Raw genomic sequence first — 18,651 nt, 5'->3', positions numbered from 1 at the left:
GTCACCGGGGTTCCTTGGTCCAAGGCCAAGATTGTCCTTTGCACGCCATCACCAATATGATAACAACAGCAACATCCATTATACTCCCTCATATTTTGAGACAGCGGGAGTCGACCAAGACACGAAGATATCCCTACTTAACGACCGAGGTTTTTTTTGGTTTTTTTTTTGGTTTTTTTTGCAGAGTCCGGCCCTCCCTCCCCCCCCCCAAAATATGTCTCATTGTCGAGTACTTCCTTCTATACCCATGTCTGTCAGGTCGGGTCTTGTTTTTATTTCTTTAATTTTATTCTTATTCTTATTCTCTTGCTGGGTGGGTTTTGCGAATGTCCAAGCGAATACATTTCACAACCTCGAGGATCCTGTATATAAACAACAACGTCATTGTCATCATCATCATCGGCTTTCGGCGAGGTGGGGGAGTTGAAAACATTTTATTGTCATGCCTGGTGGGGACGGATAGGAAGGTGTGGTGGACAGCTGGATTTTCTCTCTCCCTTAACTGGCATCATGCTGGGCGTCGGTGTCCTGCTTCATATCATATCCTGATCTTCTTTGCTCCCCCGAATGATGAGGATCGGGGAGGGGGAAGAAGAGACGGAATTGAGCTTGCTCATTATTTTCTCAAGACCATTTTTGTTCAGCACAAACATCATCATCATCCTCCCTTTTTAGAAGCGATATAAATAGCAGCACAAGGCGACTTGATACTTTCCATGGGAAAACGGTTGAAAGAAATCAAGAAAAAGAGGGGACAAAAGAGAAAACTGTGGTTATCATCATCGTCATCGTCATCATCATCAATCAATCAATCGTGCCGTCGAAAGGAGCCATTGAACTAGGGGGGAGTGGGTGGGAATCTATTTGATCTACCAGCCTGTGTTGTTGGTTCCTCATCAATGTCTTGTCCTGAGCCATGACTAAGTACTTTAAGTGTTACAGCTAGACTTGTAACACGGCACCAGCGATTTCTCGCGAAAGTCGTTCCCGACTGGCTCCGAAACGAGAGGGGAGCGGCGGTACAGGGATGACGAGCTTCCTCGAGGCTGTTTGTACAAACCGAACCCCCCCCCCCCCCACCCCCCGGGTTCCCCAAATCCCTCACAGAAACCAAGAAGGAGGAAGGGGGGAGGAGGGGGAAAGCAGAAGAGATTACCACCCACCACCATAGCGAGCAGCTGACGTCGTTCCCGTTCGGAGCCGAACAGAACGAAGGAAGATGAAGAACGAGGGAGAACCCTTATAGCACCCGCAGCTAAGAATTTCGTCTGAGCTGGTCAACCTACTCAGCCAACGGTTGAGAGGGAGGCCGGCCTGCATGCCTCGCTAGGGTAAGCAGGCTGGGACAGGGGCAGACCCAGGCACACAGGGCCGGGCCCGAAAAATATAGGCCACTCGCTACCAACTAATATTACCCTTTGTATACTTTGCTTGGTCTACTATGGTGGGTGGTTGGATTCCCAAAGATCCCGAGCGAGCCGGCTTCAGACAGTGTAAGATTGGGAGAAAAGGAAAGAGAGGATTCTTCTGAATTCCTCTTGCTCTCAAGAAGAATAGACTGCAGCTAGACTAAAACCTTGACTGGTGGTGCGGGTGTGGTGATGGTAATTTTTTCTTTTCTTCCCCTGCCCCCAGAAGAAGGGCCGGATGGATGATCTGTGGGGTGCAGATCTTCGGAAACACACTCAGCCCCAAAGAACAAGAAAAGGGGAAGGAAGAAAAAGACCCGCTGAGTAAAAGTTTCGATCTGACGTTGGGCATCTTTCAGCTTACATAGTGTACCGTACTATGACAATGGATCATCCACGAGAATGGGGTAACATGAGATCGACGGACGGGAAATCATCGAATGCCCAACTGTACGTCATATTATGGTAGTATAGAGAGTGGTATTTTTGGGGGGGAGGGGGGGGGCCGGCGGGGAGAGGGGGCCGTTGTTGATCTGGAAGAGGAAAAGAGAAAGAGAAAGAGACACAGAGAAAATCAATGTCCACCCCCTCCAAGCTCCGTTCGTGTTCATGTGATCGTCTCTGGAAGCACCATGACACGCACTTGCTGTGACGGTGCGAGCCATGCATGACGTGGACCCTACCCTATCGTTAGCCTCCTCCAGCCGCCTTGGTGTGGGAAAAGAAGGGGAAGAGGGTTTGTTTTACAACCCGTCTCCCTCTTTTTTTTTCTTCTTCTCTACGTCCCCCTTCAACAACGCCCCCCCCCCTTTCCCAGAACGTGCCCATTCCCGAGCCAAAAAAAGACACATCACAAATTACAGAAGAAAAAAATACACCAAGCTCAACGGTTCTACAATCCAGCACACCATCTAAGATGCTAACCTGGCACTTGGTGGCATGACAGGTGGGGCACAAACAAGAAAAATAAAGCTTCCCGTCCCGATCGATGCATCTACAAACTAAAGTTGGGGGAGGGGGCTTAGAAGGAAAAAAAAGTAACCCTCGGACCCAGTTAACAGTCCGGGCGCGCAACACACATTGTCCATCATCTGTGCACCACACGACTCTGACTCTCTCTTTTGAAGGTATGACGGGAATATGACATGGACCTTGCTTTCTTTTGAGTGGTATCACGGTACTATATTACGGTACTGGCGGGGCGGGACGAGATCTGCCCAATGGTGCTGAGGATCTGCCCCCCCCCCCAACACCCTTGAGCGAGAGCCTAGCGGCACGCCAATGTTACAGGAGTTACAGGATAGAGTTCGCGTGGGCTTGCCGTATGGTGATGATTTTTTTTATTTTTTTTGTTGGTGTTTAGTAGGGGGAGAACGTTGGAGAGCAACTGGCCGCGATGGTGGCGGAAACTGGGCTGCTGTTGTGCCACTCAAGTAAGAAGTGGGTTCCGTGCTGGCTGGGCCATGAGATCATTAAACCAAGGCAAAAGGACAAGACGAGATACATTATCGAGTAAATAGTACTTCTCAAGGGGGAAGGGGGGAAGGGAGAGAGAAGGTTAAACGATCAGGGGGGGGGGCTTAGGGGTCCACGGCATTGATGCCCAGTCAACAAGGGCCATGGTACTTTAACTGTACATCAGATATACCAAAATACCAAAGTAAAGAGAAGTAGGTTAAATCTCGGCAACTACAGCCGCGAGTCATGAGACATCTAATCGGAAAACAAAAGAGCAAGGCTTGCCATGTGCAGCATGGTATATCGGTCAAGAATGTACCGTCCGATCTCGAGGGACCCTTTTTCTCCTTTCCGTCTCCACATGACCGATCCAATCTCGACTCGTTGACGAAAGAAGAAAGACCAGGGCCGCCGTATCTGAGGGGAAGAGTGGAGGTGGACCAACGCACACTCAGGAATCGACACGACACCATATCGGAAAGTCTATCTTGCTAGGTGGCAGTATATTGATCACGCGCTCTGGCAAGAGGTGGACGAGTCATGGCTCTTGCCTCTTCATGGGGCTGAGGAAGAGTTCTTTTGTCTACCTCCTTTGGCCTCTTGGAATGAAAGAAGAAAAAAAGGACACCTGGGCTGTAGTTTCTACACAGTGCTATGTAGTGCTATGCTGTACTATGTATGGTAGATGTTCTTTATTCTTGCTTGTTTACCCCAGATTCGAAAGTGGCGGCGTAGCCTTAGATAGTAAAGTAGTGGGTAAAACCACCCGTTCCCTTTGCTCATCTGGCCCCATCCTCAAGGAACCCCTTCGCCTGGTGCTTATATCTGGTCGTGGAATACGGCTATGGTGTGTACATGGCTCAACTGGACCAGGAACTACAACTGCATCTTCCGACGTTGCCCAGCAGTGCATTCGCATGGGACACGATCTCGCGTGCTGCCATCTGCAATGACGACCTGACCAGCACCAGTAGCCTCTGGACAAGTTGCTCTGAGCACAACAGGGAGGACAAGGTAGAGGTAACACTTGTACTTTGTGCAGTCATTGGCTCATCCTTGATTCATCCGCCCGTCCCCCAACTGGATGTGCCTGTCGTGCCACCTGATCTGTCAGAGTCTCCAGGCATGTTCGGATGCTATCGATTCTCCTCAATTGTCCTCTTAGGGGCAGGAAGTTTGGGTGAGTTTTATTTCTACTTAATGTACTTGACGTCTTTCACGAGATGGAGGTTGGGAGATGAGAAAGTAAGTCTAGCTTTCTTTTATGATGACAGTGGCGTTTAGTCATCCTACTCAGCCAGGGAACCCTTGAGCTGACATCTATATTCCAAAGAACCCTTGCAAATGGTATTCATAATGACCAGTCACTCTTTCTGTCAAGCGACAACGCCATCAACAAAAATTTGAACCCCCCAACTGGAGATGATGTCAGCTGTGCCATCAGACTTGGTGGCAGTCGGTATGAACGACGGGATCTCGGGTGACATGAGGAGGCCAGGGTGACAGGTCGGTCCCTCTCTGCCGGCGCGCGCGAGATCCCCCATATTAGCACACCGCACGACACCCGATGGATGTGATAGAAGCAAGCATGGAAAAAGGGAAAAAAATAAAATAAAAAATAAAAATAAGAATAAACAGAAAAAGGGAAAAGGGGGCGGAGCGAATTCCGCTCCCGCCCTCGATGTACACAGCGCTGTTGCACTTCGCTGCTGCAGGTAGCCTTCCGGGATCTGGAACCGCCATCATCAGCTCTACCCTGGCCGTGCTACCAAGGCATCGTGTCGTGTGATTGTTTGCTGTATGTCTGAGTGTGTGTCTGAGTGGGGAGTGAGAGACAGAGAGAGAGAGAGAGAGAGAGAGAGAGAGAGAGAGAGAGAGAGAGAGAGAGAGAGGGAGGGAAAACCCCCGACGGTCTTCTACCTGAGGAGCCCAGACTTGGAAAACTTAAGTCGGGCTAGATCTGCGGACAGAAGAAGACTGTCTCATCTTTCATTTTCATCGTATTGTCTTTTCTTCTTCATTCTTTATTCCTTTCCCAGTTTTCTTGCCCCAAGTTTTCTTCTCCTCATTCTATTGCTAGCCAAATTAAACATGCCAGCAGGGAAAAGTGTCTCTCAAGGTCTGCCGCGCGCTGTCTCTGCCTCTCACAAGCCACGTTTCGCGAGCGCCACGCCAGCGAACAACAACCGACAATTCAACCCACAGACTGGCAAACAGTGAGGACCTTGTGGCAGGTCACGCCGTGAGCTTTTTGACTCCTTTTCTTCTCCCTGCGGCCCCTCATTCCCCCTCGTAGGTCCAACAAACAACCCCCCCTCCCCCCCTCCAAAATTTCCATTCAGCTCACCGAGAACGCCGATGGGATCAACGCAGGATAAACCTTACGTGTTCCTGACTGTTGCGGCTGAGGGTGCGGGATTGCCCACGGCGCCGGGAGGGGCGGTTTCACCCGAGAACGAGAGTCTGTCTTTTAACATTTGCATGCGACATGTCATTGTGACTTATGTTTTTTTTTCTCTCTCTGATCCCTTCCCATTCTGCCTTCACAGCAAGGATGTAGTTCATTGCAGAGCAAGTAGGAGAAAGATGCCAGCCGGAAAGAAGAATCAGGGCGCGCTCGCTCTCGGGGGGGGGGGGGGGGGGAAGGGGTTCGATCTTTCTTCCCTTCCTTGTCCTTTTCCCCTTCTTACGACAGTGTACAACCCAGCAAAAATGGCTTGAGGCCGGCCAGCCAGCGCAGCCAGAGCTTCAGAGTTGATCACCCGAGCAGGATCCCCCTTGCTTGTGACTGGAGACTGCCGAGAAACAAGACAAGAAAATGGAAGAACCACGCACGGGTCTTGGATCCGTGTGCGGCTGGATTGGGCTGGAGTGTTTGATCCCTGGGTATATAGAGAAATTCACATAGAAAGAGAGAGAGAGAGATGGGGGATGTTCATGAATCCCCCAGAGCTGAGCCTTCCCCTTCATTATTTCCCTCTCGTTTGTCCTCTTAGTCGGCGACCTTTAGAAATCATCGAACATGACACCAAGGCATAGTCCACATGGGGGGAGGGGAAAGATGAGGGCGGTGTATCCGGAGGCGCAAGCCTACTACTTCTCACTTGAGCAACACGCGGGATGCCGAGAGGCCAAAAAAAGAATGAACGTATCAAATCCAGCCACAGCGAGACCACACTAATTCTATTTAATAAGTAAAATCTGAGACCTTTTTCTCTTCTTCCCAGACTGATCGCACGATGATGGCTTATGAGATATGATACTCCTCGAGATCCCTTTTTCCTTCTTCCTCTGTTCTTTCTTTTCTTCCCAGCCCCACCCCTCTCCCCTGATGGTTTAGCGTGGACGCGATGTCGCGCCCACTTAGGCCGGCTGCTGTACGTTCCGAGAGGGGGTAGTGGAACATACAACAACAACATTGGGCGCATACAGGGAATTGCGTGACGAGTGGCGGCGGATCGTCGCACAGACACAACAGGTGTTGGGTGGGGGGGGGGGGGCGGCGTGTGTGAGAGTGTCCAGAAGAAAAATAAATCAGAGACCTTGGGAGATGCAGCTAGGCGTTGTCTCTCCCCGCAGGTAAATGAGATCTCGTTACGCATCGAATGGAATCGGGGTTCCCTTCTTTTTTCTTCTTGGTGGTGAGGGCTGCTTCTTCCCCCCCCCCCCCTGGCTCGTCTGTATCTTGTTGTTCCTCCTCATCAGACGGAGGTACGGCAGGGGGGAAAATCGCGTTCTCTGGGTATGATTCAGAGTCATCTGCGGAGGGAAGGGGGGGAATTGACTATCTGACAAAAAAGAAACCAGGCACCATCTTACTTGCAGCGAGACTGGACAGGGAAAAAGAAGTGGGAGGCAGGTGATGCTGGCCAGCGGCAGTTTCTTGCAGTATCACCACATTGTTGATTCCAAAACCACTCGTGACAATGTAGACTGACATGGGCAAGGAGAAGAAGAAGAAGCAGAAAAAAAAGACCTAGGCCAGGGTAATATCCATTTCCGCGCTTCTTCAATGTACTAAATCGGGTTCCCTTTTCCTTCTGCATCTTCATCTTCCTTTTCTTCCCCCTTCTTTTTCTTTCTCTTTTCACAACGGTAGAAGTCGCTGCTCCTTATAAAGAAGAAATACATCAACTATCTTTTAATACTGGTTGACTAGCTAGGGCTGTGTTTCCTCGTCCTCCTCTGCCGGTCATCTACCGCAGGGGTCTCGCTAAGAACTGCCCTTTGGCCCCCGTAAGCACGCTTCCCGATGGAGAGAGAGAGAAAGGGGAGGGGGGGGAACAAGAAGGGGAAAAATGACAGATCACCTACATACTCGGGATTTGTCCCTCGCCCGCGCTGCCACAGTCGTTTGTCAATTCTAGCTGTAACGGCCGCCGCCTCCTCTCCGCCTCGTCCCTGAACCAAGCAAGGAAGTCAATACTTGTCTCTTGCGAAAAGACGTAGAGGAGCGGCAGGCTTCTTTTTTTCTTTCTTTTTTCCCGACCCGTCCCCTCCTCTCTGCTCTTGTGTTTTCATTACTTTTTGTCGACCTCTCTCTCCTGCATCCGTGGCTCAGTGTAAATGTGTCAGCTCACCAAGAAGCTTGTTGGGCGGTCAAACAATGCATTCGTAAGAAGACCAATAGCACGACGAAGCGAGGAGTTGGTTTTTCCTCCCCCTCCCCCCTCCTCCAAATAAGCGACCGTTTTTCTTTCTTTTTCCTTCATTTTTAGTTAGAGATTCTCTTCTGGTGCCTCCCTCTTCGGCACTGTCGGGTGTGCCTCCTCCACATGGCCCGCTGTGTCAGAGCTTACCAAGGCAATTTTGTCTTAAACAGCCCTGGTATGTGTTAAATGTCTCACACCGCTCAGGCGGTGCCCTTTTGGAAGGAGGGAAGGGGTGCTATAGTACATAGTACGAAGAAGGGAAGAGGTACTTGACGTCAGTACTTTCAGGTTCCATGTCCACCGATGAACTCGTCAGGGCGCTTACATTTAGAATCGGCGCACAAATATGATGACCAATGATCGTAGGAGATATCAGTTATTTATTTATTTATTTGCTAATTATGATTATCATTATCATTCCTCCATTCCTCTTTCTCATGTCCTCCGTTTTCCAAGTGCCCTGCGAGAAAGGTGTGTGCGTGTGTATGTTGGGGGAAACAGGCCAGAGGCATGTGAGATCTGTACGACGCAACATCACCAGTGTTCAAAGTCCGAAGTGATGATGCGAGGATGAGGTGGCACTCTGGGCATATCACCTGCCATGCAGAGAGCATGATCACGGTACCTATCTATGGCTGTCCGTACTCAGGTACATAGATGCTGGGAAGAAATGTAGTGAGGCTGGTTGACGGAAAGGTACTGTACATAACACTATGGTACCTGGTCCAGGGCCTACCATAAAAGTTAAATAAAATAGAAATTACCCGCACAGGGGATCCCAGATTCCCAAAACTTAGTTCCTCTTCAAAGTACCACTACAATCGACAGCCCTAACCCTACCCACGGCAGGATAGATCCCGACAGCGTGGGACTGGAACCCTGTATGCCCTGCAACTAGGCCAGACGAGGCCTGGTGGAAGTGGGGACACTTCTAACCCCCTCCCCTCCCCACAAAATCTCTTGCGATCTCAGATCAGCATCGCCCTTTTCTCCGTAACGCAGTGGGGCCGGCAACATGGAATGGAACCAAAAATAAAAACAAAGAGCAACAAGAGAGAGAGAGAGAGCATGTGTGAGATGTATGTAGCTCTTTGTTTCCTTCTCATTTTTTCAAGGGAGTTCATGAAGGTGTTAGACAGGTACAATCGGACTGAGGGTCTCTTCTTCTTGTTGCTGTTGCTGATCAAGACTCGTCATCAAGGGATCATCCGCTGCCCCTTCACGATCTAGTTTGGCCCTTGCCCCTCTTTCTTGAGATGTCACCCTGTTTCTTCTTCTTCTTCTTCTTCTTCTCTCTCTCTCTCTCTCTCTCTCTCTCTTACTTGAATCCAGACCTACTATCTATCAACTATGGTCTGATTTCGTCCCGGGTTATTGACAAAAGTGGTACGATTCTGCAGCCTCACCGGCTTTCAGACGACAGCCAGCCTGCTTTCCACCCCTTTCCAGCTTCCTCTCCACCGCTCCTTTTGTCTTGTCTTGTCAACCCTTTAGCTTGGAGGAAAGATGGGCCGCAGTGGCTTGCAGCGTCGCTTCAAACGACAGACCGCCCCGGGGCATAGCCACATGGCTTTGACAAGGAAAAGGGGCGGCGTGGGAAAATTAAAATAAAATAAACCACCAGCAGAAGCAAAAACCATGTCTTACCCTTTTTTGGAGGGGGGGAGGGCAAAGTTGGCATGTACCATAGTAGCAAGGCCGTGGAAATAGACACCCGAATAGAAATAAAAATAAAAAAACGGACATCCACCCGTAGCCCGCGCCGCGCGCGCTCCAGGCCGCAACCCGGTACACCGCAAAAGGCTGGGCGGTAGCCCCAGCAGCCCCAGGAGGAGGAGGAGGAATTCCGGGCCAGACTCGGCTGGGCATGGCCTAGACGTCACCACGTGCCAGCTTCTGGGGGCACGGGTCCGTCGAACACTGCCTCCCCTGGTGCGCCACGAGGGCAACGGCGTTAGAGCTGGACACCGGAGGAGAAGGGAGAGGAGGGGGAAAGAGAGAGGAGGAAACAAAAGTTTTTTTTTTTTTGAATATTTTTTTTCTTGGTTTTTCCATCATCTTCGGGCGCACACACAGACACGAGACATGATGTGTTGTCAAGGCGGGGATGGCGGTCCACCTCTCGAATCGAGACCCTCCTCCACCCTCTCCCCTCCTAGGGAACGACACGGCCAGAACCAAGATACAAGAAAAGAGGAGAGAGCAATAGAGAGGTCGATCTCGACCCAATCCCCTTCCTTATTTCCGAACTCGAGCCAAGCGTGTTCGTCCTTGTTTCGTTTCCCCCACCTTGCCGGTATGGAGTGATCGTGTTCAAAAGAGTGAGTGCTTGCATATCCAACGGCAATTTCCGTATTTCTCAAGGTTCAATGCATGTTGTACGTACGTACCTCTCTATTCCTCCTCTATTTTTTAGCCTACGGCGCCTGCGTCAATGGGGGTGGTGGGGGGGGGGGGGGCGGAGAGGGCTTTTCCGACACGGCCACGCGTTTAACGCCACTGTCTTGGCCTAAGAAGGGATCAGAGTACGGAGGGCAGTACTACGTTTGAGTAGTAGCGTGGTCAAAGTCCTCTTAAGTCACCGCCTGAAAAAGGTACATTTGCATGACCCCCTCTCCCTGGGGGCGGGAAGATGGAAAAAGAAAAGAATAGGAAGAGACCAGCGCCATTGCACCGGAGGTGACTTCCACACGTGGAAAACCCGCGCCGGCCGTGTTTTAGACACACACAGAAAAAAAAAGGACATACACGAGGCTGTTTCTTCTTTTCTCTTTGGGACGATTTTTCTTTTTGGAGAGGGGGGAGAGGGACAATAGTCATCAGGGAAGGGGGGGGGGGGCGTGTGCTTTACAGGCTGGGCCACGCCACCCCGGCACTCGTGCGGCACCCGCTCTTGCATACAACATAGGGATGGATGATATTGGATCTATCCTTGTTGTTTGCTTTTAATTTTAACGTGCATCTGTTGAATGTCACGAGACAGACGATGCAAGAGGGAGTTTCGCTCTTGGCTACAAGAGATACAGTACATAGTTGGCACAAGGATGAAAAACAGAAGAAGAAAGAAAGAAAAAGAAGACGAAGAAAGGAGGAAATATTGACCCGCTTCGGTATGCAGGAAACATTGGCTTGTTCGGGCCACACACACACTACAAGATGCAACAGGAAGACATAAAGCAGAAGTAAATCCGGGTTCGCTTCCACTTACCCAAGCCCCGAACGCCCCGCACATTCCTTGTTTGTGTCCCGTTTGCCGTTGGCCCAGTCTATGGTTCAGGCGGACCTTCTTGTCTCTCTCTCTCTCTCTCTCTCTCCATCTCTTTCTATGTCTCCCACGGCAGCGCGATGAGGGGCAAGACATTTTGGTAAAACCCCTCCCCAGCTGGTGTTGGAAAACCAGAAAGAAGGGCGGAATTAGGGCGTAGCTGATGTGACCAAAGGGGGGGGGGGCCTGTGTCAACAGGGTAAGCGCCTTCATACACAGACTGTCTCTCGCCCAAATTGGAGGGGTGCGAGTAGAGGGAGAGAGAAAAGATTGGGATACAGACTTTCTAGACTTTTCAGAAACCCTTTTAAGAGTAGGCGGCGGAGCGAAGGCGTTCTAGAAGGCTTGCCGAAATGGCTGACGTTCAGGGACACCGTTGTCAATAACATGGACATGGGGGGGGGCTCTCTGAATCCCAGCAGCAGAACACCGCTGTTTTCTCTCTCCCTTGAGCTCAGGATTTTAGTGTTCACCCCCCCCCCTAATTACTGAGGTCTCCATTACTAGTGGTAGCCTACGATCTAAAGCTCGCATTCGCATCAAGAAACGCCGGCGTATTGGGTACCAATGATATTGGCAGCTGAGGAAACGAGGCATATAGAGAAAAGCGAAAGAGAAAGATCGAGAGGAAGAAGGAGATTAAATATGGAAATGATCTACAACAATACATCCACATCATCATCATCATCATCATCATCATCATCACCACGCAGCGCAACCCAATGTACAGTACTTTCACCCACAGTTGACTCGCCCTCGCGTCAGGTTGCCTTGCCCGGGAAAGGGCAAGGGCAAAACATCCCCATCGGACCCGCGGAACGAGGACCCTTGTCTATCTATCTACTCTCTCGCTCGTTCATTCATACCAGTACAGGGTCGAGCGCTCACCGGTGTGGGAATACCCTCAGGCCAATGCTGACTGACTGACTGACGTGTATATGTGTGTGACCTGTGTGTGGTGTGTGTGTGCCAGCTCAGCCTGTCGGCACCGCGCTGCATACCAGAAAGGGGCAAGAGTCGTTGTTGAGGCGAGTCATTGCTTCTTCCTTTTTCCCCTCCCTGCTGCTACCCTCTTTTTGTTTTCTTTTTCTTGTTCTTCCTTTGCAATGTGAGAGATGTCACCCTCCCATTCAGTGGTCAAGTCTTGAATACGACGAAAAGAGGTGGAGGGTGCCGCTAAGGGTGATGGTGTGTGTGTGCGTGTGCGTGTGTGCTTGAGGAAAGACGGCCGGAGAAATAGTGTTTGACGAGGCCACAACACACACAGAGAGAGAGACACACACACACACACACACACACACAAAAGACACATTCTTTGGATGCCAAGAGCAAGTACATCATGGCCTTGTACTGTACACCCACTGACATGCAAAAGGAGCCGCCGCACCGCGCCTTGGACCCAATCATCTTGGCTCTAAACTAGCACCGCACCGCCATGCCGTTCCCACCGGGCAAAGGTGGGCACGCTAGGCTCATGCATGCCTGATCTGATCTCACCTCATCTCCATCCAATCTCGATAGATCTCAGATGTTTTGTGGGTGTGTGTGGGTGTGTGTGAAAAGAAAAAGAGACACGAAACATCTTGTATGAAGCCCGAGTCTATGGGGAAGACACCTAAACACCACCCATCTCCTCTTGCCTCCTTCTGAATTCCTACACGTACTTCCTCCCTTATGACACCAGATCAAGAAAGAATATAGACCGGGGGAAAAGTTCATTAATTCTGGCTCAAGATAATTTACAGCCGCCCCGTCAGAACCAACAAGGGACAAAGTAGGGATACGGCATAACCATTTTCTGCAAAGAGACGTTTTTGGACGAGGAAAAAGAGATATTAAAGGCACCCCCCTCCCTTCTCGCCCCTTTCGGAACGGAGTATGATGACTCTTTCTGGGCAAGACGGTTCCAGTGCCTACCCACGCTGCTACGACTGGGCTCGAGTCGTTGAGAGCCTAGATTGATTGGTACACCGCTAGTAGTATCGGCGAGGCGAATGCAATACGCAATGGGTCGAGAAGACAAGTCGGATATTGGACTTGCATACCTACAAGTACTGACACAGGAACATATACCGTACGAGACAGCAAGAAAGCCACCACGACATGATGTATGTCAAACAAGCCCTGCTATGATAAGTCACTGTCTGCGCTCGAATTCTTGTCCTCGCACAGTATGACAGGGACAGGTCGAGAGAGAGAAAGAGAGAGAGACACTCACACACACAGAAAGTAAGATGTCATTTTTGGCCTGGTGGTTATTATGTGTCTATCGTCCTGTTATGACAGCATTTCAGCGGTCTGCACTCGGCAAACCCTTGAATCGGGGGGCTTGGACTTGCCTCAGTGGCTTGGAGAGGCCGGGTGGGTGTGCTCATGGCACGGGACCAGATCACAAGGCTCAGATGACGACGTCCAGGGGTTTTCCTTTTTCTTTTCTTTTCTTTTCTTTTACTTTTGCTGCCAAGTGAGGAAAGTCGGGGCCTGTGCGGTTGTGTGTGTGCAACTAGAACAGACCAAAAGGGAAGGCGAAGCATTAACATTCCGCACTCTTTTTATTTTGACTTCCAACTCCTACGCATAGCCTAAAATAAACTTGTAGAAAACATTACCCACTCTTCTTTCATGTTCCTTCTAGAGCAATAATGTCTCAAGGACAGACGAGATTCGGGACCGACAGAGATGATGATGGGATGATGGGCACACGAGAGGTTCACAAGATGACACGGAATCTGGATCACAGGGCAGCTCTTGCGTTCAGGCCGAGGGGACCCGAGTGGGATCTGCCAGCATGCGTCGAGCCCTTTCTTTCCTTCTTCTTCTTTCTTTCTTCCTCCCCTCTCGTCGGCTACACAAAGCAGAATATCGTTCAGGATGTAGGGCTGTTCCTCGTCCTCGTCCCCTCCCTTTGGCTTTCGCCCTTCCTCCTCGGTCGGGTGGCGCGTACAAGGGCGGAAGGAGGTGGCTGAGAAGGGAAGGGGAAGGTAAAATACGAAGCAGTGTCGTAGAGAAGCAGGGAAGGACAAGGGCGAGAGAAGAGAGAAGAGAGAGTCGGACTGAGGAGAGAGCCCTGGCCCCAGACCCGCTGATCTTGGTTACAGTCGTACACGATCACGGATCTTGCATAATTCTCGGGGCGATCATCCCACCGAGAGAGGTATGCTGCGGGCCCTGTTCGACTCGAGAGAGGCAATCCAGGCAATCAAGTGCTCGGTGTGAGTCTCAAGAGAAAGAGATGGGAACAAGGTGTATGCATCTGCATTGCCACCAATTTTCTCCCTTGCAAGCGAGATTTCATTCAGATTTTCCAAGCTCAACTGCCACGGACGGCTATCTTTATCTCTTTCTTTTGCTTTTCGAGATGACTGTATCCCTGACAGGAGCACCAAGGCAGGATAGTCAGGAGACGGTTCCAATCCGGCAACCGTGGAAGGTCAACGGGGTCTTGTCCTGTACCACACCAGGCTGAACCTTACTCCTCTTTTCCAATAAATTTACGAAACCCATCAATACCCCGCCCACCTGGCGCCTAGACAAGCTCTGTAAGAACCGAGACAAAGTTTCGTCACGCAAATATGCACCCACAGAGATAGAGAGAGAGAGAGAGAGAGAGAGAGAGAGAGAGAGAGAGAGACGGAGCTGATGGGGACAGATGGTTTTGGAGCCTTCTTCTTTTTCCTGCTCTGTTGGCTCCTCTCTCTCTCTCTCTCTGTTTTGATGATTGAAGGAAGGCGTGAGACAAGCCAAGTTGGCGCTGGGTCTCCATATAATGCCCTGCGTGCATGATCACGACGTTAGTGGTGGTAGTGCTACTGCTGTAGAGTTACCCTGGACGACACCTCCGATTCATTCCTCCATCTGGTCACAAAAACTATTCGTCAGTTGGTGATTTGATTGGGTTTTTCATTTGTGCCTCGTCGGGCACGCATCTGCGTCTTGTATGACCAATCGTGCGCCCGGGACAAGGTGGCATCCCCCCCCCGGTCCAGAACCTCATCAGCTGATTACTTACTACTGTCCATGCCCTCCGGCCTGCGCATGACGCACAGTATGATGGAGAGGCGGGGATAAAAGGAGGCGAGGCCGGTATGTTGTTTCGAACATCAGCCACCGTAAGCTCTAGAAAGAACATCCAGTAAGTGCGCAGGGGCATGTGAGGGTGGTGATACAGAAGATCGAGATCCGTCTCGCGTCAGCCCGCCCACATCCTTGAAAGCGACACCGTTCCTGTGAAAGAGAGGCGGGGAGGGGGGGCGGGAGTGATGGCGGATCTGGGAGGAGAGCAGTCTCCCTCGGGACGGGCTTCGTCGACGCCCTCACCACGCACAAGGCAAAAAAGAGAAAAGAAGCAGAAGAAAAGAAGCCTACATCGTCACAAGGATCTCCTGGGCGTACCGACAAGGACACTGGCTAGCCATGTCCCGTACACTTCTGCTTGTGTCTCACAAGCACCTGCAATCCTCTTCAATGGATGCCACTAGACTCGTGACCCTCTTCGTAAGTTAATTTACGGGTCATCTCTACTGTAGCTTGTATACCGGGGGGCTTTTCTTGTGACGAACTCTCTCGATCTCGAGGCTTTTCTTTGGCTTTGCTGTTGTTGGTCTAAGACCCCAAACATTCTCCCATGGCATGTCGAGCCGGGAGCGTGCAACAGAGGCGGTGCGCCTGCACGGGCACCGCAGTAGTGTGTGATGGACTCTTAAGGCCCGGTCCTTGGAGAATTTTGGGCTGTCCAAATCTGTGCCTAGAGGGCATAGATGGTTTCTCTAGCTGGCCATCATTTGTCCTGCAGCCATCATCACTGAAACTAACTTGGACAATGGCACGAGGGAGAGAGAAGATGAAGAAGGATTTAGGTTAAAAGCTGTAGCACATTAGTGAACATAACATTACCGGTGTGTTTCATGTCCTGGAGCCTTTCCCTCGCAGGGACGAGTCGAGAAGTGAGTGTCCTAAGAATTGCTAACTCTGTAACTGCCAAGCAAAAAAATCTGTTTTCCTTTCTCATATCAGAGATCATCGTGATGCTCTTGTGCTTTTCCTTTTCCTCTTTTTTTCCCCCCCCCCCCCCTCACTAACCGTCCATCCCAATCACCAGTCACATCCCCTCCCCAGCACATCCGCCAACCTCTCCAGCCAGGCCCGATCCACCTCGTCAAACCCCTCCTTCACAGCACAGTCCAGGTCAATGATCCCCACAACCTTCTTCTCCACATGGGGCAGACCACCAGCGCCCTCAGGGCTCACCACGTCCGCCGTGATGGGCACCACGATCTCGCTCTTGCTAGCGCCGTCGCAGGCGATGTGGCCCGGGAACAGGTCGACGTCCGGCACGAGCTGGGTCTGCTGGGTGGCGGCGGCGGTTCCGCAGACGCCGCGGCCAAAGGCGATGGTCTGGCAAGCAACCATTCCCTGGAAGGGGCCCAGAATGAGGGACGGGTGAGAGGGGGCCGAGGACGGGTCGAGGACATAGAAACCTGTGTGTGTGTGCGCGTGTGTGAATAAAGGGCATATAGCTAGATGATGATAGGATAGGAGGAAAAGTAGAAAGGATAGACATACCAGCCCAGTTCACATCCTTACTTGGCGACGGCAGGCTCTTGTAGGCGTGCCATAGCAATGATGCTGCGTTGGCCAGGTTGCTGTGTGCGAAGGTGGGAAAAGTCCCAATGTCAGTCCTCTCTTTCTGCTCGCTATTGGGGAGGCGGTTTCCCCTCTCCCTGTTCCTCATCACACATCGCAGTCTGCCTTGCCGTAAGAGAGGAAAGAGAGGTAAGGATGAAAGAGACGAATGGACTGGGAAATACGTGATGATACGGTGGCTGTCTTTCTGATCACCATCAAGCCATTTCATGTCCACTTACGCAACCTGTCATGCACTCGTTAGCATTTCATCACCACCGCCATCCTCACTCATCTATTTTCCTCCTCATCTCGCCCTCGTCTCGCAGCATCCCGGCCCCCTTCTCTCATCCCAGCCGGCCGAGAAAGAGGATACAATGAACCCCCCTCAGACCATGAGAGTGCATGCGCCGGATGAATACGAGCTCGAGCCAAGACAAATGAGGGAAGCGAGGCGGAGACAGAGAGACAAAGAAAAAAAAAGAAGAAAAGCTTAACGGACGTACCCAATTTCTCTGCCCCTCCATCAAACCCTCCGCCTGCTCGACCACCTGCCGGAGCGCCGCCTCCTTGCTCACGCCCTCGGCGAACGTGGATGCATCGGCGTGGACCTAGGAAAATGGGCGGGGGAGACAGTACGTCCTCACATAGGTCAGCCAGCCGTCCAGAGCATAAGTGTTCTTCTCTCTTTCCTTCCCCTCTTTTTCTTCCTGTCTCCCTCCTTTTTCTTTTCCTTGGGAGAGGATTCGTTTAGCACCATCTCCTCCCCCCTCCACAAACCTCTCAGATGGTCTGCCGAGTTGGTGACTATCATGCAGATCTTCGGGGCACCGGTGAGACCCCGTACTTCCCCCCCCCCCCACGCTCTCTGTCTCCTTGCTCCCTTTTGACCTTGCGTCCCGGCGCCAGCTGAACCCCCCCATCTCTCCCCTCCAGGGCTGAAGTCTAAGGGCGAAAAAGGACATGCATGACCACGTATATAGTATGGAGTAATGTACGCACCATTTTTCTGTTTTCTCTCTCGTCTACCCTTTTGGGGTCTTTCTTGCGAATTGTCGGTCTGCGAAATGTAAGACCGGGATTGATGGTGGGGAACGGTGAGAATAGATTCAAAAAAATCTGCTTTCAGTTGAAGTCTCTCTGCTGGTCAATAGCTTGTGGTAGCTAGCATGCCGTGGAGAAAGAGGGAGGGAGAGTGAGCGATGTTGTCGTGGGTTGGAGGGAACGGTCCGTCCGTTCTTGAAGCTGCTGTGAAGTAGCAAGTGTAGTGGGTCAGTTGGCAGTGGATGTGCGCTGTAGTGTGTGAGAGCTCTAGTGGATTGGATGGCGAAAATTGTGGGGCTGCCGACGCAAGCGCGCAAGAGAGAAAAAAATACAGTAATTACTATACAATCTTTTGCTGTGGTTCTGTAGACTACTCGGCAGCTCAGGGAAATCTGTCTCCTGCTGCAGACTGCTTGTTGTGACATCTCCCCGTAGAAGAAGTGGTAACTTGATACAGACACCTACCCAGTCAACGGAAGAAGAAGAAAATCCCCAGTCTTCCACTTGTCTGTCAAGGTCAGCTTTCATGGTCAGCAACGGTGAAGGGCGGCCAGGCGCGGTTCGCATGCACGTATTGTCTCAGCCCACAAGTACCATAGTAGATAGCATAAGTGTAGGGGATGGGGACCATGAGAAAACCATCATGAGAGTGATTCCTATTCCGTACAACAACTATCAACAACACATTTTTGCCTTCAACTTCCATCTATCCATCCCCATGCAAAATGACTGCACCTAAGATAGATCCATCCCCTCCCTCAAAGACAGCGCCATATCTCTAGCCCAGGATTGAGTGAAACAGAATAGCATTCCTATCCTGAAAAGTCTATGTAGACTTCCATCAGGCAGGAGGAATCATCTTCACCCAGCCTCTCAGGGCGAATGAGAAAAGAAATGAAGAAAAAAATCTCCAACGGAAAAAACAAACCCTCCTTGTGCGCAATTGGTATCAAAGGTGTTAAAAACAAAACAATCATCTGTGAGAAAGCCAAGACGAGCTACCCTGACAATGAACGAGGCAGACAGCACAAAATAGTAAAGAGGGGGGGGGGGGGACACTCTTCATGTCTGCTGCCTCTCAATGGAATATGTACAGGCCCCATCATTGCCCTTTGTAGATGTTGCTGGTATGAGCATCGGGTTCATGTTGTGGATGGGTTGCGGCTGTGTTGCATGGTTTGACACATACTTTGGTCAAGAA

The 18,651-nt window shown here is 51.0% G+C and overlaps 1 protein-coding gene across 1 annotated transcript; it reads right to left on the bottom strand.

Moving 5' to 3' along the window:
* Positions 1 to 15,721: 15,721 nt before the first annotated feature.
* Positions 15,722 to 17,602, bottom strand: M406DRAFT_324496 (uncharacterized protein). The gene is made up of 4 exons (XM_040919875.1): positions 17,409 to 17,602; positions 16,913 to 17,017; positions 16,347 to 16,653; positions 15,722 to 16,261 (listed from the first exon to the last, which is right to left on the bottom strand). The coding sequence occupies exons 3-4, from the start codon at positions 16,513 to 16,515 to the stop codon at positions 15,876 to 15,878; spliced, it is 555 nt and encodes a 184-aa protein (XP_040771771.1). The 5' UTR covers positions 16,516 to 16,653; positions 16,913 to 17,017; positions 17,409 to 17,602; the 3' UTR covers positions 15,722 to 15,875.
* Between the last annotated feature and the right edge of the window lie 1,049 nt (positions 17,603 to 18,651).

The sequence above is a fragment of the Cryphonectria parasitica genome (assembly GCF_011745365.1).
Source record: "Cryphonectria parasitica EP155 unplaced genomic scaffold M406scaffold_9, whole genome shotgun sequence".
Lineage (NCBI taxonomy): Eukaryota > Fungi > Ascomycota > Sordariomycetes > Diaporthales > Cryphonectriaceae > Cryphonectria > Cryphonectria parasitica.
Note: the sequence above shows the minus strand (reverse complement) of the source record. Positions and strands in the feature narration are given on the sequence as shown.

Excerpts from the sequence above, each read along its gene's own strand:
- M406DRAFT_324496 (XM_040919875.1), bottom strand. The coding sequence starts at position 16,515 with ATGAGGAACAGGGAGAGGGGAAACCGCCTCCCCAATAGCGAGCAGAAA. Across the intron at positions 16,262-16,346 it reads TAAGGATGTGAACTGGGCTG|GTTTCTATGTCCTCGACCCG; the intron begins GTATGTCTATCC and ends ACACACACACAG.